Here is a 17,954-nt window from a genome sequence, read left to right as displayed (position 1 = left end):
TTACTTTTAGGGACTTTTACGTTTTGTCTAGCATGCGTTATAGTGAACTATTTAGCCAAACCATCCACGACATAAAACGTAAATAAATAAGTAAATCCACGCGAGAAAGTAAACCAAACACATATGGATCCTAGTATAGCCCCTAACCTAGAAGACCTAATCTCCTTTGGTTGTTCTTGTTTCGCCTAGATTACCATCTTTGAACCTCCATTGATTTCTCTCACTCGAATTAGGATTCCTTCCTTGAGCATCTTCAATGGACTCATAGACCCTAAACTCTAATTACAAGACTCAAACGATCCGAAGATCATATAAAATTGAAATTAAAATTATTACAAATTGCACCCATCCGTGCTTAAAACAAGAATATAATAAAACAAATTATGTGGCCATACTAGTTTCCGCATTCACATCACATGCATTCATATAATATTCAAGGCTAACAATTATATATGCATGATAATCCGAGAGATACTTTTGTTGACATCTCTATATCACATCCGGACCTTAAGTCTTTATTCGAAGAAACTAATGGTGCATCTTGGTTTTGACTTTTATGATTTCTAAAATCATTTTTAAGAGAAATTTCATTTGGGCCCACGAATGGCCCGGGTCAATTTCGAAAATATTTGGTTGGAATCGGGAGAAAATCAGATAAAACTTCCACTTAATTCTTGGTCCTCATAATAACTCGAAAAGGCCCAGGGCAAGTAAATCCCAAGACTTAGTCCCGGCCTAAGCCCAACAAGGCCCCTAGCATGGACTGGGCACGGCATGGCCATAGCTCCGGCATGTCCTGGCCCGTGTTAGTCGCGGCTAGGACGTGTCCTGGACCTAGGCTAAGACGGGGGCATAATGGCCCAGACGCGGCTGGCCAAGACCGGACCTACTCTGGACGTCTCGGGTAAGACCAAGACATTCCAGAGTTACCCAAACGCGTCTGGTCGCGTCTGGTGGAGTTCGAGTCTTTTAGAGTCTCGGTCTCTAAGACCGAGACATACTCGGACTCCCTAGACGCGTCCAAGAGCTTCCTGGAGGCAACCGAGATGCTCTAGGTCTCACAGACCGATCGAGAAGCGTCCTCTGGGGTCGGTCTGGCCAGGAAGCTTCCAACAGCATCCTGACCGGTTTTTAGGAGTTTTTAAAAACTCCAACGAGTTGCTCCTTCCCCTTTTTTTTTTCTTTTGCAACTAGTAAATGTTTTTCCCATCTTTTAGAACTCTTTCTAAAATCAAATTTTGCTTCTCAAAATTTCTAAAACAACAAAAACAACTCTCAATCAAAATCAAATTGGATCAAAATTGATGTTTCTGAAAACTTTTCAATGATCAATTTTGAAAATCAACTTGATTAATCTTTAAATCACATTCAAAATTATCAAATTGGCATTGCCCAAAATACTTTTAGACATAACTATCTATCTAAACTAGTATAGATTGGTCTGAAACTTAGCCAGAATTAGCTATGTGCAAGAGGCTCTAATACCACTGTTTGGTTATGGTGTCTCCTAGTGTTCTAAGCAGAATCTCAGACATCTAATGTCTAACACTAGTATTCCCAGAATCTCATGCATAAGCTAATAATGATGAACTAAGTAACTAGTTGCATAAATACCTTTATTGGTAGTTTTCCCTCGAACCTTTCCAATTGCTTTTGAGAAGACCAAGAGCTCCAATTGTAGCTCCTCTACTTGGGACACCGAGCAATCACCTTGATCTCCCACCTTGTTGTTAGCTAGAACAACAATGGTGGTTAGATGAAGAACACGTTCTTCTTTGACAAGATAGATAGTTGGGAGTTTTCTCTCTTTCTTTCTCTACTTGATGTTGTAGAGAATGAAAGCTTTTTGAGAATTTTCCACACCTTATTCAAGTCCTAAGGAGATATTATATAGAAACTTAAGCTAGAGTCCCACCGTAATTAGGTTTCCCAAAAAGTCTTTTTGAATAAGATTAAGGAAATAGTCAAAAATAGAAACTACTTTCTATTTCTCTCTTTCCTCTCTTGTGGCGGCCCCATGCTCCCTTTATGGACTGATCTGGACGGCCGCTTATGGGCAGCCTATCATGCATGGTCAGCCCCTCTCTTGGGTCCGTAACATCCCTTTAGTCCCCGGTCCCTCCATTCGAGCCTTTTGTACTATCTTTGCCTAAACTTCTTTTAGGCCTTTTGGATATATCTTATGGTTCTCTCTCATGTATATATGTCTCATCCCTCTAGTTATATCTTCCGATCAAGTTGACATTCTTTGTGTAATCCGTTGTGTGATCCAAACGAAGCTAGCCGCGAATCGTTTCGTGATTCGACGATGGTAGTTGGTTTCTATCTAAACACTATGATCCCTAAATCATCTCGACTTGATGAACTTCCACATCAATTTTCTTATCCGACAAATTGCTCGCATTGCATCCTTGGTCGAAGGACATCTCCTTCAAGAAGGATATATTAAAGGTGACAGAATGAAACATATTTCACCTAAGTTATTTTTCTCGCACCATCTACAGAAGAATGGAGAAATTAATATTCAGAAGATACAATCATGTGAGAATTACGCCGACTTGTTTACCAAGTCTTTGCCTACTACAACATTTAGAAAATTCGTACAAGGCATTGGAATGCAAAGCTTGAATGAACTAATGATGTAAAACTACATTGGTCCACGATATGATATTCATCAGGGGTGAATACTATCATGTGAAGATTCTCGCATACTGGATATCTACGCTCTGTACTCTTTTTGCTTCGTCCAGTTTTTATCCCAATGGATTTTTCTAGCAAGGTTTTAATGAGACAGTATACTAGCATCCAGCAACACTCAAGGTCTTTACTATTGTACTCTTTTTCCTTCATCAGATTTTGTCCCGCGAGATTTTGCTGACAAGGTTTTAATGAGACAACTAAAGCGTAGTCCACAAAATCTTAAACACAATCATTACTGATGGCGTTGGTAATCCAAGGGGGAGTATTATATATTGTGGTTGCCCATAAAGATGATTGTGCATCTTCTATAATCATTTTTAGATATGGATCATGAAGCATGAGGTGGAAAATGACACAAACAAACAAGTAAACCTTAGTTATTACCTAATCCATATCATTTACAAACAATTAAATATAACCAAAGAAAGATGTTATATAACCTTATTATTCTACAAAAATCATTTTCAAAACAATAATTTCGTAGAAAAAAATGTGTTTTTTTAATAAATATTTCCTTTGTTGTTTGAAGTTTGAAGTTTGAAGTTTGAAATTTGAGTTTAATAATCTAAAATTTAACAAATCTTAGGCAGTAGGGTGAAATTTTGGCCCAAAAGAAATTTATAACTTGAGAATCCTTAGGATGATTCAACGTAGGAATTTTGGTAGCCGAGCAGACCAATGAATCTTGATTCCTACGCAATCCCATTTTTAGTAGGAACCTTACTTAGAAATCTTGTATCCGAACACATCATTAATCTATATTATGGCTTTCAAAATTTATAGCAATTTGGACGCATACAAAAATATTAGTTACAATCTCTGTTCCTGACAACTAAAATGTCGTCCCTAGTAGGTAGCGGGGGCTAATCAGGCTATGACTCATTCAACAATTTTTTTCTCCAAAATGACAAAAAAAAGTGATCAGATATCAAATGATTTGTTGCTTATCTAAAATGTGAAATATAGAGTGAAACATGGTGTATTTTAACTTCACAATTTAAGGTGTAGCGGTTAGGATTTTAACCTAACTATAGTACATCTATTATGAACACTCGTAGATTAAATGACAAATATTGTATGAGTTTCTTCAGGACAATTCATCGCAACTATTGATAGTCCGACATCGCTTTCAAGAATATTAATGTCCAGAGCCTGCGCTATAGGTATACGCCTAAGCTTGGTAAGTGACGAGGTCTTTCAGAAAGACTCGTGGAGCCTTAGTCGATAACAAAACTTCATACCTGTAGATTTGGACTTGGAGCGTCAAATGTGGAGACAATATCTTTAACTGAAGGCTTGGGTCTCACGACTATGACTATATCCCATATTATGATGTATCCAAGGCAATTAACGTGTCGCCTATGATTGTCTATTGTACTAAACTACTAATGTGATCCTCTATTTTCAAAAAATATAATAAAAGGTGAAGGTGTTAAATAGTAATGTCAAAGTACTCATAGGTAAAAGTAACCGTTGGGATGTTATATTCGAAATCTCCCTCCTACCTTAAATTCTCTATTGCCACCAAAGACATTGCTTCAACCTTACAAAACCAGAGAAAAAGATGAGTGAGTAAGAAGGGGTATACCTACCAAATCAGTAGGTAAACCATTACCCCATCAATAATTAGTATACTAACATTTTCATTATATACCCACAATTCCTTCCATCTGAAAAACAACCAAGTCCACTTGCATTTTTTTGGTGCAAATTTCACTAAACAACTTAAATTAAACAAATTCAACTACCCAGTTCACAAAAAATTCCATGAGATTTGAAGATAACGACCGTGGGGTACATCAGCGATGGCATTCACTTGCAGAGTTTAGATTTACGATCACAATTTACTTCTTTCTCACAGCCATTTCGTATGCTGGTAAGTTCCGTTTTGGATTTTTGTTTTCCTTTTTTCTTGTTAGAATCCTTTGGGCCTAATTCTCCTTAAAAATTTGGTTTGGAAGGAAAGGATTGCGTAAGACTTATCAGTTTTGGAAATTCTAATGACCATGCAATGTGAGATAATGCTAATACCCCTCGAAGCAAGGGCTAGAATCACTTGGCAATCCTCCTCCGCGCAGGGCTAAGTTCCCGAAGTACCCATCCTGAAATACTAGCTCTAACGCCACAGTATATTGGTCCTAACTCTCCTTGAAAACCGGCTTGCAGTGAAATAATTGCCCAAGACTCTGTACTTAATCTGTAGTGCCCATGTGGTGTGGGATAATGCTAATACCTCCTCTCAACACCACCGCTTGAGTCACTTGGCACTATCCTTCCACATACGGCGTAGGTTACAAAGTCCTAACCCGTCCCTAACACACTAGTTATGATACCATGTTAGAGTTCATTGAGTTTAACTCTCCTTCAAAACCGGCTTGCAAGGAAAAGGTTGCCCAAGAGGCCAAGAGTAATCTCATTTACACACTCTAATGCGTAGGTGGTGCGAGACAATGCTAAGCGTTTTTCCTTCTTTATTCTCTTGATAGCAGTATTTTTTTTCTTCTCCTAAATTTCTTCTTGTAGATGCTTATGATCCATTGGATCCAAATGGTAACATTACAATCAAATGGGATATACAATCTTGGACCCCTGATGGATATGTAGTAAGTACATTTTCCTCTCTACTTCCATTTTCCTCAATCTTTTCTATTGTTATTCAATACTAGAAGAACACAAACACTCTGACTAAAAGGCGAAGAACGTCAAAACTCGATCTGAAGAAACTAACAACTGTTATATATAATCGTATTTCAGGCAACGGTAACGATGAACAATTTTCAAATGTACAGACATATAATGAGTCCAGGATGGACATTAGGATGGACATGGGCTAAAAAAGAAGTAATTTGGTCAATGGTTGGAAGTCAAACAACAGAACAAGGAGATTGTTCTAAATTCAAAGGAAATGTACCTCATTGTTGTAAGAAGAATCCAACAGTTGTTGATATGATGCCTGGAGTTCCTTATAATCAACAATTCACAAATTGTTGTAAAGGTGGAGTTGTTGGATCATGGGGTCAAGATCCATCAGCTTCTGTCTCGGCTTTTCAAGTTAGTGTTGGTCTTGCTGGAACTTCTAACAAAACTGTTAAATTGCCTAAGAATTTCACTCTGCTTGGGCCTGGACCTGGTTATACTTGTGGCCCTGCAAAAATTGTTCCACCTACCACTTTCCTCACACCCGACCGTCGCCGTAAAACTCAAGCTTTGAGTAAGTTAATTCTCTAGTGCTTTATTTTTTTTCTTCAGTGTCTGAATCTGACTCACCAGTGCGACTAGTTTAAGGGCAAAATGGTAATTTTAGTAAAGTTCGGTATCTATAATCGGGACATACTTGAACATAGATTTGATTGAAATGGGTTGAAAAAACAGCCCATAGTTAGACTTTGAGCAACTCCGATCAGAAACCGGACAAAATGAACAAAAGTGTGAGATCTTGGTCGACTCGAGTCAGATGTCAAGTTAGACTTTAGATCTGATTAAGTGCTGAATTTATACATTGTTTGTGTCTGCAGTGACATGGAATGTAACATGTACTTACTCACAGTTTCTGGCAAGGAAGAATCCAAGTTGTTGTGTTTCCTTCTCATCTTTCTACAATGAAACAATTACTCCTTGTCCCTCTTGTGCTTGTGGTTGTCACACCAAACATAACTGTATCAAGTAAGCATTTTCGACTAAATTTCCGTACATAAATCTAATATTCGTTGATACGAAATCGTATAATGAAAAATGAATTCAGATTCGTACTTATATCATATAAACGGTATATGTATTACAGAAGCGATTCGAAGTTGTTAAGTGCCGTGGGAGTGAACACACCAAGGAAGGATAATGCACCACTACTACAGTGCACACGTCATATGTGCCCGATTAGGGTTCATTGGCATGTCAAGCTCAACTACAAGGACTATTGGCGAGTAAAGATCGCTGTTACTAACTTCAACTACCGACTGAACTACACACAATGGACTCTTGTTGCTCAGCACCCGAATCTCAACAATGTTACCCAAGTTTTCAGTTTCGACTACAAACCCCTCGTGCCCTACCAGTCCATAAGTAAGTACACAAAAACATCGAATACATGGAACCCTAGTCTGCATATTAGGGTAGTTTTTCCGTTTCTCTTATTGTCTGAATCGGACTCGGTTGAGTCTGAATTGTTCTGGTCAGAGGCACAATAGTCATTTCGGCTTAATTGAGTCAACAAGTTGTTCATTTGTGTCTAATATTATCTAATTTCTATATGTGGCAGACGATACCGGTATGTTTTATGGCATGAAATTCTACAATGACCTACTAATGGAGGCCGGACCAACCGGAAATGTTCAGTCAGAGGTTCTTCTTCAAAAGAATGCAGATACTTTCACACTAAAGCAAGGATGGGCTTTCCCAAGGAAGGTCTATTTTAATGGTGATGAATGCATGTTACCTCCGCCTGATACTTACCCATTCTTGCCAAATTCTGCCTATAATTATGGTCTGAGATTCACAACATTGGCTGCTTCAGTCGTTTTCCTTTTTCTAGTTTTAGCTGGATGATCGAACCTTAAGATGTTTTTGTTCGGGCAAGTTACATGAGCCTATAAGGTAGGAATTAAGTCTATAAGATTTCAAACACAAAGATCTTAAAATGCAAAAACAATATAAACGTACAGATATAGAGTTTGGTTTGTATAACTGTTGCAAGTTTGTTGTAGTGATAGAGTGATGATAGCCTATATTTTGAGTAACACACCACTTTTCAGTCACTTGTAATTTTTATCGATAATTGTTGGATATTAATAATGTAGCATTGTCATAAAGATAACGTAAGTACAAAAATCGCCTCTTCGAATTTCGTTAGGAAGAAAGCTTATAACATATTTATATATAAATTTTGATTAAAATATTATAATAGCCGGACGATTTCTTCGTCACTTACAAACATAGAAACTGAGAAGAATAAATGTTTAACAAAATTCTGCAAGCACAAAACAAATTTCACAGACATAGGAAAACAACTTAAACACAAGAAATAACTAGTAACAAAGATCATCAACTACCCTTTCGATTTCAATTCAGCTAATCTCCTACTCAGTTCTTCCTCAGAAGCTATAACCCCTCCTTTCTCCTTCACTCCCACTGTTTCTTTCCCTGCTGATGGCAACTTCATTGACACTTCTAACCCATAATCATCTGCAACTTGTTGCATCAAAGAACCCACTTCCCCTTCTGGCGTTGACAACGATGTCGTTCCTTCCATTGATTTCTCTGTAAAACTTGCTTGTACTTCCATATTCACAAATACTTTCTCAAACCCATCCATGGTTTTAGATATTTTCTCCATATTTCCAACTGATAAAGCTCCTTCTAGTGACTTCACTATTCCACTCATTGATTTACCAATGCTCTGGAAATTGCTCTGGCTTCCTAGTCGAGCGACTACAGCATCAAGTCGGGAAGCAAAACGAAGGTAATTGAGCTGTTCGTTGCGTTTTCTTATGGCGTTCTGAGCGTAAATTCGTGCTCCGTCCATGTTTCCTTTCTCAATTGCTTTCTTTACTTTGATTTTCTCTGATTTCTCTTCTTGTTCACATTTTTTTGCTTGCCTTACTAGAGATTTTGATGTGATTTTCAGTTGGAAGATTTGATCAAATAGTTTATCCTTCCCCATCTAGCAGATTTTTGATCTTCCTTTTCTGGGTTTTAGAAGATGATAATGGTAGTATGAGGAAGAAATGAGATGGGTTTTAAGCTTTGATTTACCTTTTGAAAATTTGGACGCATGAAGGATATAAAGTGAAAACTGAAAAGAATATAGCCGTTGGAGAACTCAACGGTCAAAAGATATTGGAATTATACTCCTGAGTTTCATTCCCTCTCAACAAAAAAGAAAAGATAGTCTCAAATAGGGTGGTGTTTGTTTTTCTTCCCCCCCCCCCCCCCCCCCCCCCCCCCCCCCCCCAATTATATCTAAAATTAACATTTATATCCTAAATGACTCGAGTTAGACTAAGTACTGATTGTTTTTTGTATTGAAGTTGAGTTGATATTGAGTCCATTTAGTCTAGACAATTGAATTTGAGTTGATTTTGGATCCATTTAGTTTAGAAAATTAATTTTCAGCCGTCTCATATTAGGACATCGAAAAAGAAACAAACACCACCTAAATCATTTCTGATAATTCAAGAGAGAAATAGATTAACACTAGCGATAATATCAACCTCAAGATAAATCAAAGTGCCAAGATTTCTTTCACCAGACCTGCTTCTCTTGGTCCCAAAGTAGGCCTAATGATGAAAGTAACAAGAGACTGAGATAAACATGATGCTAAATACAAAAAAAATAAAAAAAGTTAAAAACCAATTAAACATAATATTTCTTTCGTTTAGCAAAATTCGACTGGTTTTCATTTCACACAAATAATGGAGTTTCTACTGTCATTCCGATTGTTGGTGCAGCATGAACGAAGACAACTACTTCAGAGCACGCAGCTGGCCAAGGATGGAGGAAGAAACTCGGATTCTGCGAATTGAATCATAAGGAGGTGATAGTTAAAGGTTTTTGGCAGCCTACCCAGGTCAAGAAAACTCATTCTTGAGCTTTCTTTCGATGTTTCAACATTGAATCACAAAGCCTCACAGCATCCAAATTATCGCTAACATTGTGAACTCTTACTATGTTTGCACCACCCAATACCCCAGCAGTGACTGCAGCAACAGTTGCAGGATCTCTCTTACTTGCATCTGGATGGTTACAAATATCTCCCAAAAATCTCTTTCTAGATGGTCCAATCAAGATTGGTGCATGGGAAGCTGCCAAGCTCTTAAGACCAATCTCTTCTCTGATTGTCGATAAACCCATAAGAATTTCCAAGTTGTCCTCACGGTTCTTCGAAAATCCAATTCCTGGGTCAAGAATAATCCTCCAAGCTGGAATCCCTGATGATTCTGCCTCTTGAACCCGTCCATATAACTCAGAACTAACCTGCTTACACACATTTTCGTATTCTAGGTTTTCATTGTTTTGCATTGTCGATGGGTCTCCCCTCATATGCATAACAATATAGGGAACCTCCAAACCTGATACAACTTCAAGCATATCAGAATCTAACTGTCCTCCGGAAACGTCATTGATCAGATGAGCACCTTTGCTTATTGCTTCTGAAGCAACTTTAGAGTAAAAAGTATCGACAGATAAGAATTTGCCTTCAATCTCGGGTATCTTCCGAATGGCTTCTAGTACAGGTATTAATCTATCCAATTCTTCTTCTGCTGAAATCCTAGTAGCAAACGGGCGAGTCGATTGTGCGCCAATATCGATTATATCTACTCCTTCCGAGATCATTAAACGAACTCGAGAAACTGCAGAACCTACAGACTGAAATTTTCCTCCATCGCTGAAACTATCTGGGGTCAAATTGAGAATGCCCATAACATGGGTTTTCCTGGACCAGTCCCATAAGCCACTCCCGACGGGTAAAACTCGTCTCATCCCGTCTTTTCCAACCAAGGATTCACCACCAAGTTTCTCCCATGATTCGAAAAGCCCAAGTTTCTCTTTTGAAAACGAATGCCAAGTTGCAACTGTATCAGAATCTATTGATGATCCAAGTAAATCTATTAATGGGGCCATCACAAATGGTCTTTCGAAAATTCTTTCATGAGGAACAGTAAGAACCTCAGACTGGATCTTGAAATTCCCATAGAACAATATATCTAGGTCAATTGGTCTTGGTCCATACCTTATTCCATCTGTTCGACCCATATTCTTCTCGATTTGCTTAAGTACACCTAATAATTCATGAGGTCCAAGTTTCGTAACAGCCCGAACTGCTGAGTTGAGAAATTGGGGTTGATCAGTCACATAAGCTGGTTCCGTCTCATATAAACACCCGTGTTTGGAGATATGGATGCCTGACTTCTTCATCAATTGTAGGGCGTCATTAAAATTATTCAGTCTGTCGCCTACATTGCTACCTAAAGCAATTACCACTTCTTGCTCTTGAGTATAAACTTCTACTGAGGTATCTGAGGATGAATGAAGGAACGAAAGACCACTTGCTGCAAAATGAAAGTCAAAGAAGATCATGAAAAATGACGTAGATAAAACGATTGGAGTACATATAAAGATTAAACCGAGCATTACTTTGATGCTATTTTGCATCTTATGCCTTTATGAAGAGATATATTATTTCTATTTAACAGTTTCAGCTAGTTAAACATCAAATGAGTAGACTGGAAATGAAGATTTCTGTAGCCAGTTAAGAATTACGGGGTATTACCTCTGGAATACTTGGTTCCTTCTTTAAGCCCGTGTTTGATGGGTAAGCGCCTAACGATATTCATGCCAAAAATGATTCCTCGATCTCAGTCCTGAAACACGGAACAAAGAGTTGAAGTTCAAAATGTTGCACTTTTAGTGCGTTAGCTCTTATTGTTCGATTCCAATCTCAGGTAGCTCGGCTAGTTAGGCTTTTCTCAACCCTAAAACGGGAGAGGGTCTTTAGTTTGAACAGCTAGGGCTTCTCATGTAATGCTTAAATAATAATCAAACACTCATTCGGCTACATGGTTGCCCTAAATGAACCACATTCTACTTAATCAGCTAAGTAACAGTGGAATTCATTGTTACCAAGACAAAAAGCTGATTTTTCTCAAATGAATGCAGCTCAATTAGCAAAACCCTCTTCTGCTAAAAGACCCAACTAAAAAAAACAAAGAATCAAAAAGATTCATGGGGGGAAAGAGCAAAAGATACAAATTCCATCATAATTAAGTTCAAAATTATTCTTCTTTCAAGCAGAACCTTTTGCTCAAGATCGAAACAGCAAAATTCCAGTGAAATTGAACTTGAAAACCCCCCAAATGTTTGAAGTTGAAAAAATTATTTATGCTTAAATAATTGACCAAATTATTGTATGAATTTGAATACCTAAACTCAAGTCTTTTTACAAAAAAGAAGTACAAAACATAGACAAGATTCAGATTTATATGTCAATCCTGAATACCTAAACTGACTCAATCATGGGACTGGATCTCCTCCTTCACACTTGAGTCAGATTGATGCAGGCAAAACTGCTGAAACACATCGCCTTCAGCTTCCCAAGATAACATATATGGCTGCTCAGTTGAAAAAAGAGAGTTAGGTCATTAACAAACGAATATGTGTTTGTGAAGAAAACATATGCATTTGAGATATTGAACATAGAAAGTAAATGCACAAATGACATTAAAAAATGCAAGAAGTATTGACATATTTCCATGTGGTATATCATCGTAACTTGTAGCAGACAGGGGAAAACATTGAGTTTTTACCAACTTTCAAAAGGATAGTAACTCCACTTCAAAAAAAAAACCCAACATCATATAAGGAAATATTTAATTAGTTCTGAAGCATTTCATGACTTGTTCCTGTCTTTGAGAAGGCAAACTTAACCGATGTACTCAAAAGCATAGCACACTTGAGACGCTAAAAATTTTGGTCTCTTACAAGCCAGGCACTACATGATAATTGGGTTGCTATTTATTTGACACAGGACTTGTTAGTAGCCATGAAGCATTTTCTAAGATCAGAGTTTAAGAGGTACTACATGATATTCTTTTTCATTTGCACAGTATATTCTTGCAACTACTAGTGAAACAAGAGATTATGACCATGATTCGAGAATTGAACAGTATTAAACACATTGGCTATGGTAAGAACAAAATGTGCACAGTATATTTCGATTCCTTCATCAACTCAAGTCGTTAACTATGGTATGAACAAAATGTGCACAGTATAAAACACATTACCAAACTGAGCTAATTTATGTATTAGTTCACAATTTGATTGGAAATTACACAATATTTCAATTCATCAAATATTCCAAACCTATCTTTTCTCTCCCTATTTATTACTACTGAAACTCAAAATTGAGCAAATCACCAAAAGATAATCATCCCAACCTAAGGCTAACATCTACTAAAACTCATTCTCAACCAAACATCACCAAAATGGATGATTATATTTTGGTGATGTTAGCCTTAGGTTGGGACTTATCCTGGCAGGACACTCACACCTTCTCAAATCTTCCAAACCTATCTTTTATCTCCCTATTTATTACTACTCCTAAATCAAATCAAGAAACAAAAATTGAATCATTTTAAAGATTTTGTTATTAGAAAACTGTGAGCAAAGAAAGAAGAAGAAATAATAACTCAAAAGTTACAAGTAAATTGCATTTGAAGACAAATTGGTGCATAAACAACTATAATACAAAAGTTACAGCAAAAAAAGACTATTAATGGAGCTTCTCACATAGTAGCAATCTGACCTAATCACTAGTGATTATTTCGAACCAGCAAAACCCTAACCCTAATTCGAGTTACCAACTTTACTATGGAGTACAAGAGAGAAAGAGAGAAAACCTAAAAACAGAAACCCTAGTTCGTTCGAAAGGAGAGAGAGTGAATGAAGTCATACCTTTTAGTCGAAAACGCGAGCTGCTCGGCTTCGTGCTTGATTCCTGGTGGTTGATTTCAACAAAGGAGCATTATCATCGAGTTGGTTTCATTGAGGGTTTCAGTGAACTCGTCTGGTTTCATGAAGGAAGAGACTTTCCTTCCATTTGGGCTGGAATGGAGAAGATAATTAAGGTGATATAAACGCCCTTCCTTTTAGTCGAAGGCGCCCCATTTTGTGGTCACTAGGGGTGGGAATCGGTTCGGACGGACGGAAAACGGACACTAAGTCAACCGGTCCGGGCGGAACGGGCATAAGTCTTAAGTGTCCATTCGGACATCCGGACAAAACGGGCGGGCATCTCGGATTTTTCTCTAACAAAGTGCCCGTCCGTGACCGTTTTGATAGTCGGGCAAATCGGGTATCGGTCGGTCGGGCACCGGTTACTAATGAACAAATAAAAACAAAATTATCCGAAATTAAAACTGTTTAGTAACTAATACAACGTTCAAAACTCCCACTTTACAATTCCAAAAAGTACATGAATACAAAATTAAAAGATAATCATTGAGATTTCTCATGGATTACGATCAGTTCTATTCTTCTTTACATGGATTATGATCGGGGCATTGTGGGTTCTACGGTGTATTGTGAGTTCAAGGGTTACCGATGAGATAATGAGATTTTGGAGGAGAGAGAGACTAGAGAAGTAGAGAGGTGAAGATAAGATTAAGAAAAGTGATTTCTAGGGTTATATATTTTTACTCTTGAAATCTAACGGTTGTAGCAAACCCTACAAATCTAAAGGCTTAAAATCAATCATATAGGCGGGCGGGTATAACGAGTAGGATAAACGAACGTATATGGACGGATTCGGTCGGGCGGACAATATAAGCGGGCGGATTCGGTCGGACCACCGAGTAAGGACCTATGCCCGCGTCCGTCCGCTTAAGCTTTTTCGATCGGGCGGGTACGGACCGATTCGGGCAACGGACGGTCGCGGACTCTTCGAACTGGGGTGGTCATGGGCGGATTCCGAGTTTCCGGACCAAAATCCCACCCCTATGTGGTCTGGTCCGAATTTAGTAAAGGGAGCTTTAAGTCATTTCACTCTCACTAACAGTTCAATTCCGTTAAATCAAACGGAGTTGGGGGGTTTCAGTAATTACTAATTATAGTGGGGGGTTTCAGTAAACGCATTATCAGAATTGGGGGTTTCAGTAATTCTCCCGAAAACTAATCACACATCTTTACAAAATAAGGGGGTTTGGACTTTGGACCCAAAACCCTTAATTTATGACGAATTTCACGTCCAATTTTGGGTTATAGGTCAACAAAGTGAACCCAGATATAGGGACTAAAGGTCCATTCTTAATCCAAAAAGAACCTAAGTCCAAATTCTTTTTAAATCGAGATCAGGTTCAAAAAATAATTTTCTAGATATAAAAATGTGAAGTTGATAGTTATTGAAGATTTCCGTACCAAGGTTAAATCTAACCGAGTCCCTAGAGTCAGAATTTTAACATCTCCCGCCTTTTGTTTTGAGACTACGATCTCGTTGGAATATTATCCCTTTCTTTCTTTCGTTTAAGTTGAAACGATTGATTTCATTAGATACAGATTCTATATGAAAATAATGTTTTTCTACTCCTATGTTATTGGTTTGTCATCAACCTTCTCTCGTATCTTTTGGAGCAGCAGCTATAAAGCAAGAAAAGAAAGTAATTAAAAAAAAAAACTGAATCGGACCTAAAGACCAATTCAACAAAAAAAAACCGACCATTCTAAACCAAGGTATTTTGGTTTGGGTTTTCTTTATCCAGTCTGGTTCGGTTTTTGTCGGTCTTTTGGTGTTCATGGTTTTTAATTTCTTCACTAATTTTAGTTTCGATCTTTAAATACCTCCACCCTCTTTCACATTTAAGATATTATAAACTGGTTAGCTATTGTTTGAATCGAAATCATCTATTTGAAATACACACGGATTAGACTTAACCCACTATTTGGACAAATCAGACATCAAGTGTATGATAGAAATTGCTGATAATTTAGAAAGAAAAAAAAAGTGTGATAAAAACGAAGTATTTTGAAATCTAACTCGAAAAAATTTAGAGCTCAAATCCTAATTTCCGAGCCAGCGGATTTACTAGTTTCTGTCATTTCAGAATACCCGTGCAAAACTCGATGAAACACAATCTTTAAGTTCCCATGATTCTGAGTCAGTATATTCAACAGTCAGATTCTATCAAATATTTCAGATGATCCAGCTCTGGAGACGTAGCTACCATTCTTTTACAATATAACAGAATGATAGCTATGGAAAAGCATGTATATTGTTATTCCTCATAAACTGCTATCCGAAAAATTAAAAAAAAAAAAGATAATAATCCCATTCAAAATGCAGTTGAACTAAACAAATCATCAAAATCTGTGATTGAAGTTGTATAAAGCCTATGTTAACGAGAAAAGGGTAACGGAGAAATCAATTCACAGTGAATGAAGAGATCATCTTCATTTCTAAGATCTTTATCCAAACACGTACGAACCGAACGAAGGTTGCCATCAAGAAGACACCAACTTAACGATATACATACGTAATGTTTCTCAATGTACTTGGCCAGGTAAGTATTCAAAAATTCTGCGCAAGGAAGCGCTATACTAAATGCAAAAAAGAAAATAATGTAATTCGAAATAAATGAGAAGAGTAATAAACAACAAAAACTATTAGTACGATTCAGCCACATAGCATTAGTGGCTTTAGAGACTTAAAACACTCTATATTTGGACTTCATCTGCACTATCATCTTCATCTTCTTCATTTGTTGTGCTCATCACTGTTTTACCTTTGCTCATCTGTTACATCCCCAACGGGTGTGAATGGAAAATCATCAAAATGTTTATGACAGCACAAAGAAACGTATCAGACGTTCAATTTCGAAAACTGTAACCCTGTTTTCATATTGGTTTAATTTCTTAAAAGGACTTGTATCAATTTAACATAAATCGATACATGTTCTTTCAAGTTGTCCTACACTAAAATTAAAATTTGAACTAGTAAAAATGCCCAACACAAAACATGAACCCTAAAAACTTACAGCACGTAAGAGCGCCCTACGATCCCTCTCTCGGGCATTCTTCAGAGCCTGCAACGAAACATCGATCACATTATTTCACAAACCCATTTTTCATTGAACCATTTTAGATAAGTAAAGAAACAAAAAGAATAAGAGAAGTAAACCCCAAACATCGATCCCGTTATTCCACAAACCCATTTTTCATTTTAGATAAACAAGACCCTACAAAAAAACCCCTCTCTCTTTCTGTCTCACTTACATCCTCAAGTGTTTTCTTCTCAGCTTCAACTTCGGCAAGGTCTCTACATAAACGAAAAAGAAGCAGAAACCAATAGTTATTCGAATTCGAATAGAAGAATCATCATATACTCATAACTATGGTTATTTTTCTATAGTATTATTATTATTATCCTAACCTTCCAACAATTCTTTCTACATGACATGAACACTTAGCACAGACATTTAAATCCTTAGCACATCCTGAAATTATCCCCAAACAGAGAAAAAGACAATTAGAAGCTTAAACACAAAACAAAAAACAAGTTGAAATTTTTAAAATGGAAGAGAATAGGAGGACTAACCAGTACAGAGACTATGGTAAGCTTGTCGAACGTTTCGCTTTGTACATTTCTGACTGTAAATAAGAAGAAGATTATGATGAAACAAGATTATGGGGTTCATTTGTTCATCATGTAAGAGATAGAGAGAGAGTATAGATACCACTTAGCAGGTTCTTGGAGGGGTTTGTATTTGCCATACTTGCGCTTCCATTGAATCTGGTCTCTACAACGAGGGCAGACGCCAGTGACTTCAGAGAAAGGTCTTTGCTTTGATCCAACTTCCTGTTTATTTTCATTCAAAGAGAAGAAGGGTAAGAGATTATTATAATGAATTAGCAGAGAATTTGACAAGGAGGTGAGTGGGGGAGTAAAGAATGAAGGTGGGGGAGATACCGATTCGTTCTTCTTGCGGTTTGCATCAGGATTCCAAGCGAACTTGTTTTTATGCATCTCTCTCTCTGCCCTTTCTCTCTCTACCTTTAAGCTGCTGCTGTATCTTCGTCAACGGCTTCTCCCAAAACCCTTCAACTTACAATCTAAAGAGAGAGAATGAAGAAGAAGAAGGCGGAAGAGATATTTCAGAGTGACCTACTTTAAGTTTAGAGGAGGACCCGTTGCTACTAGCATTATGGATCCTTCTCCAATAGGGCGTGTATGAGAGCCCTTGGATCCTCTCCCCTCACAAATGGGGTTGAACGGCTTAGATAACCCACATCCATGGAGTAAAGCTCAACATCCCTTCCCATCAATAAGGCCCTGTGGCGGTAAGTCTCACATTCGATAGTGCAAATCCACGAAATATTGAACTTAGGTATAAATAAAGTTGTTTATGTAGCCTCTAGGTCATTTAATTCTCGTCAGACTTTAGATCATTTAATTTCCTCGGACTTTAGGCCAAAGACAATTATCGTGTTTATAACATCGTATCTTCGATGTATCAATGCCTTTATAAGGACCATTGTAGTGAATATAGGGTGTCCGTGACCACGAGTGCTTCTTGTCTGGGCTTGGTCATTAAGGGTGGCTTATATTAAAGGCTAGTGGACTCGGAGCGCGCAAAATCGAAAATTTCTTAAATGAAGTCCGCCATCTGCACTACCCCACAGCGGACATAACAAGGTGCAGATTTGGGAAAAAAACCCCAAAAACAGCCCGATACAAGAATCGCTAGATTTAGTACGCTGGACTTAAGTAC

At 37.6% G+C, this 17,954-nt stretch overlaps 4 protein-coding genes across 6 annotated transcripts; 1 reads left to right on the top strand and 3 right to left on the bottom strand.

Annotated features, from left to right (window-relative positions):
• The first annotated feature begins 4,235 nt into the window (after positions 1-4,235).
• LOC147547975 (COBRA-like protein 4) lies at positions 4,236-7,485 on the top strand. Its single transcript, XM_086670811.1, has 6 exons — positions 4,236-4,576; positions 5,224-5,303; positions 5,455-5,911; positions 6,216-6,363; positions 6,482-6,759; positions 6,956-7,485. The coding sequence occupies exons 1-6, from the start codon at positions 4,468-4,470 to the stop codon at positions 7,240-7,242; spliced, it is 1,359 nt and encodes a 452-aa protein (XP_086526937.1). The 5' UTR covers positions 4,236-4,467; the 3' UTR covers positions 7,243-7,485.
• A 52-nt stretch (positions 7,486-7,537) lies between these two features.
• LOC147547974 (ESCRT-related protein CHMP1B-like) lies at positions 7,538-8,446 on the bottom strand. The gene has a single exon (XM_086670812.1). It carries the CDS (start codon positions 8,354-8,356, stop codon positions 7,742-7,744), a length of 615 nt encoding a protein of 204 aa, XP_086526938.1. The 5' UTR covers positions 8,357-8,446; the 3' UTR covers positions 7,538-7,741.
• Positions 8,447-8,856: 410 nt separating this feature from the next.
• On the bottom strand, positions 8,857-14,409 carry LOC147547973 (Dihydropterin pyrophosphokinase / Dihydropteroate synthase). Of its 3 annotated transcripts, XR_015238034.1 has the most exons (5): positions 13,147-13,295; positions 11,693-11,804; positions 10,967-11,057; positions 9,055-10,745; positions 8,857-9,012 (listed from the first exon to the last, which is right to left on the bottom strand). XR_015238034.1 is itself a non-coding variant. In XM_086670341.1 (4 exons), exons 3-4 carry the CDS (start codon positions 11,028-11,030, stop codon positions 9,274-9,276), a joined length of 1,536 nt encoding a protein of 511 aa, XP_086526467.1. In that variant the 5' UTR covers positions 11,031-11,057; positions 11,693-11,804; positions 13,147-13,335; the 3' UTR covers positions 8,857-9,273. The 3 variants fall into 3 exon arrangements, 2 of the variants coding, with proteins under 2 accessions (XP_086526467.1, XP_086526468.1); XM_086670341.1 differs by having other exon boundaries at positions 8,857-10,745; positions 13,147-13,335; XM_086670342.1 differs by lacking the exons at positions 11,693-11,804; positions 13,147-13,295 and adding an exon at positions 14,322-14,409 and having other exon boundaries at positions 8,857-10,745; positions 10,967-11,097.
• Positions 14,410-15,611: 1,202 nt separating this feature from the next.
• On the bottom strand, positions 15,612-17,552 carry LOC147547972 (small acidic-like protein). The gene is made up of 7 exons (XM_086670218.1): positions 17,153-17,552; positions 16,920-17,041; positions 16,781-16,833; positions 16,616-16,679; positions 16,459-16,501; positions 16,221-16,268; positions 15,612-15,978 (listed from the first exon to the last, which is right to left on the bottom strand). The coding sequence occupies exons 1-7, from the start codon at positions 17,207-17,209 to the stop codon at positions 15,901-15,903; spliced, it is 465 nt and encodes a 154-aa protein (XP_086526344.1). The 5' UTR covers positions 17,210-17,552; the 3' UTR covers positions 15,612-15,900.
• Positions 17,553-17,954: the final 402 nt, after the last annotated feature.

The sequence above is a fragment of the Eschscholzia californica genome, unplaced genomic scaffold (assembly GCF_041429995.1).
Source record: "Eschscholzia californica isolate CP2 unplaced genomic scaffold, dmEscCali1.0.p SCAF_3, whole genome shotgun sequence".
NCBI lineage: Eukaryota > Viridiplantae > Streptophyta > Magnoliopsida > Ranunculales > Papaveraceae > Eschscholzia > Eschscholzia californica.
This window is presented reverse-complemented; position numbering and strand designations above follow the sequence as displayed.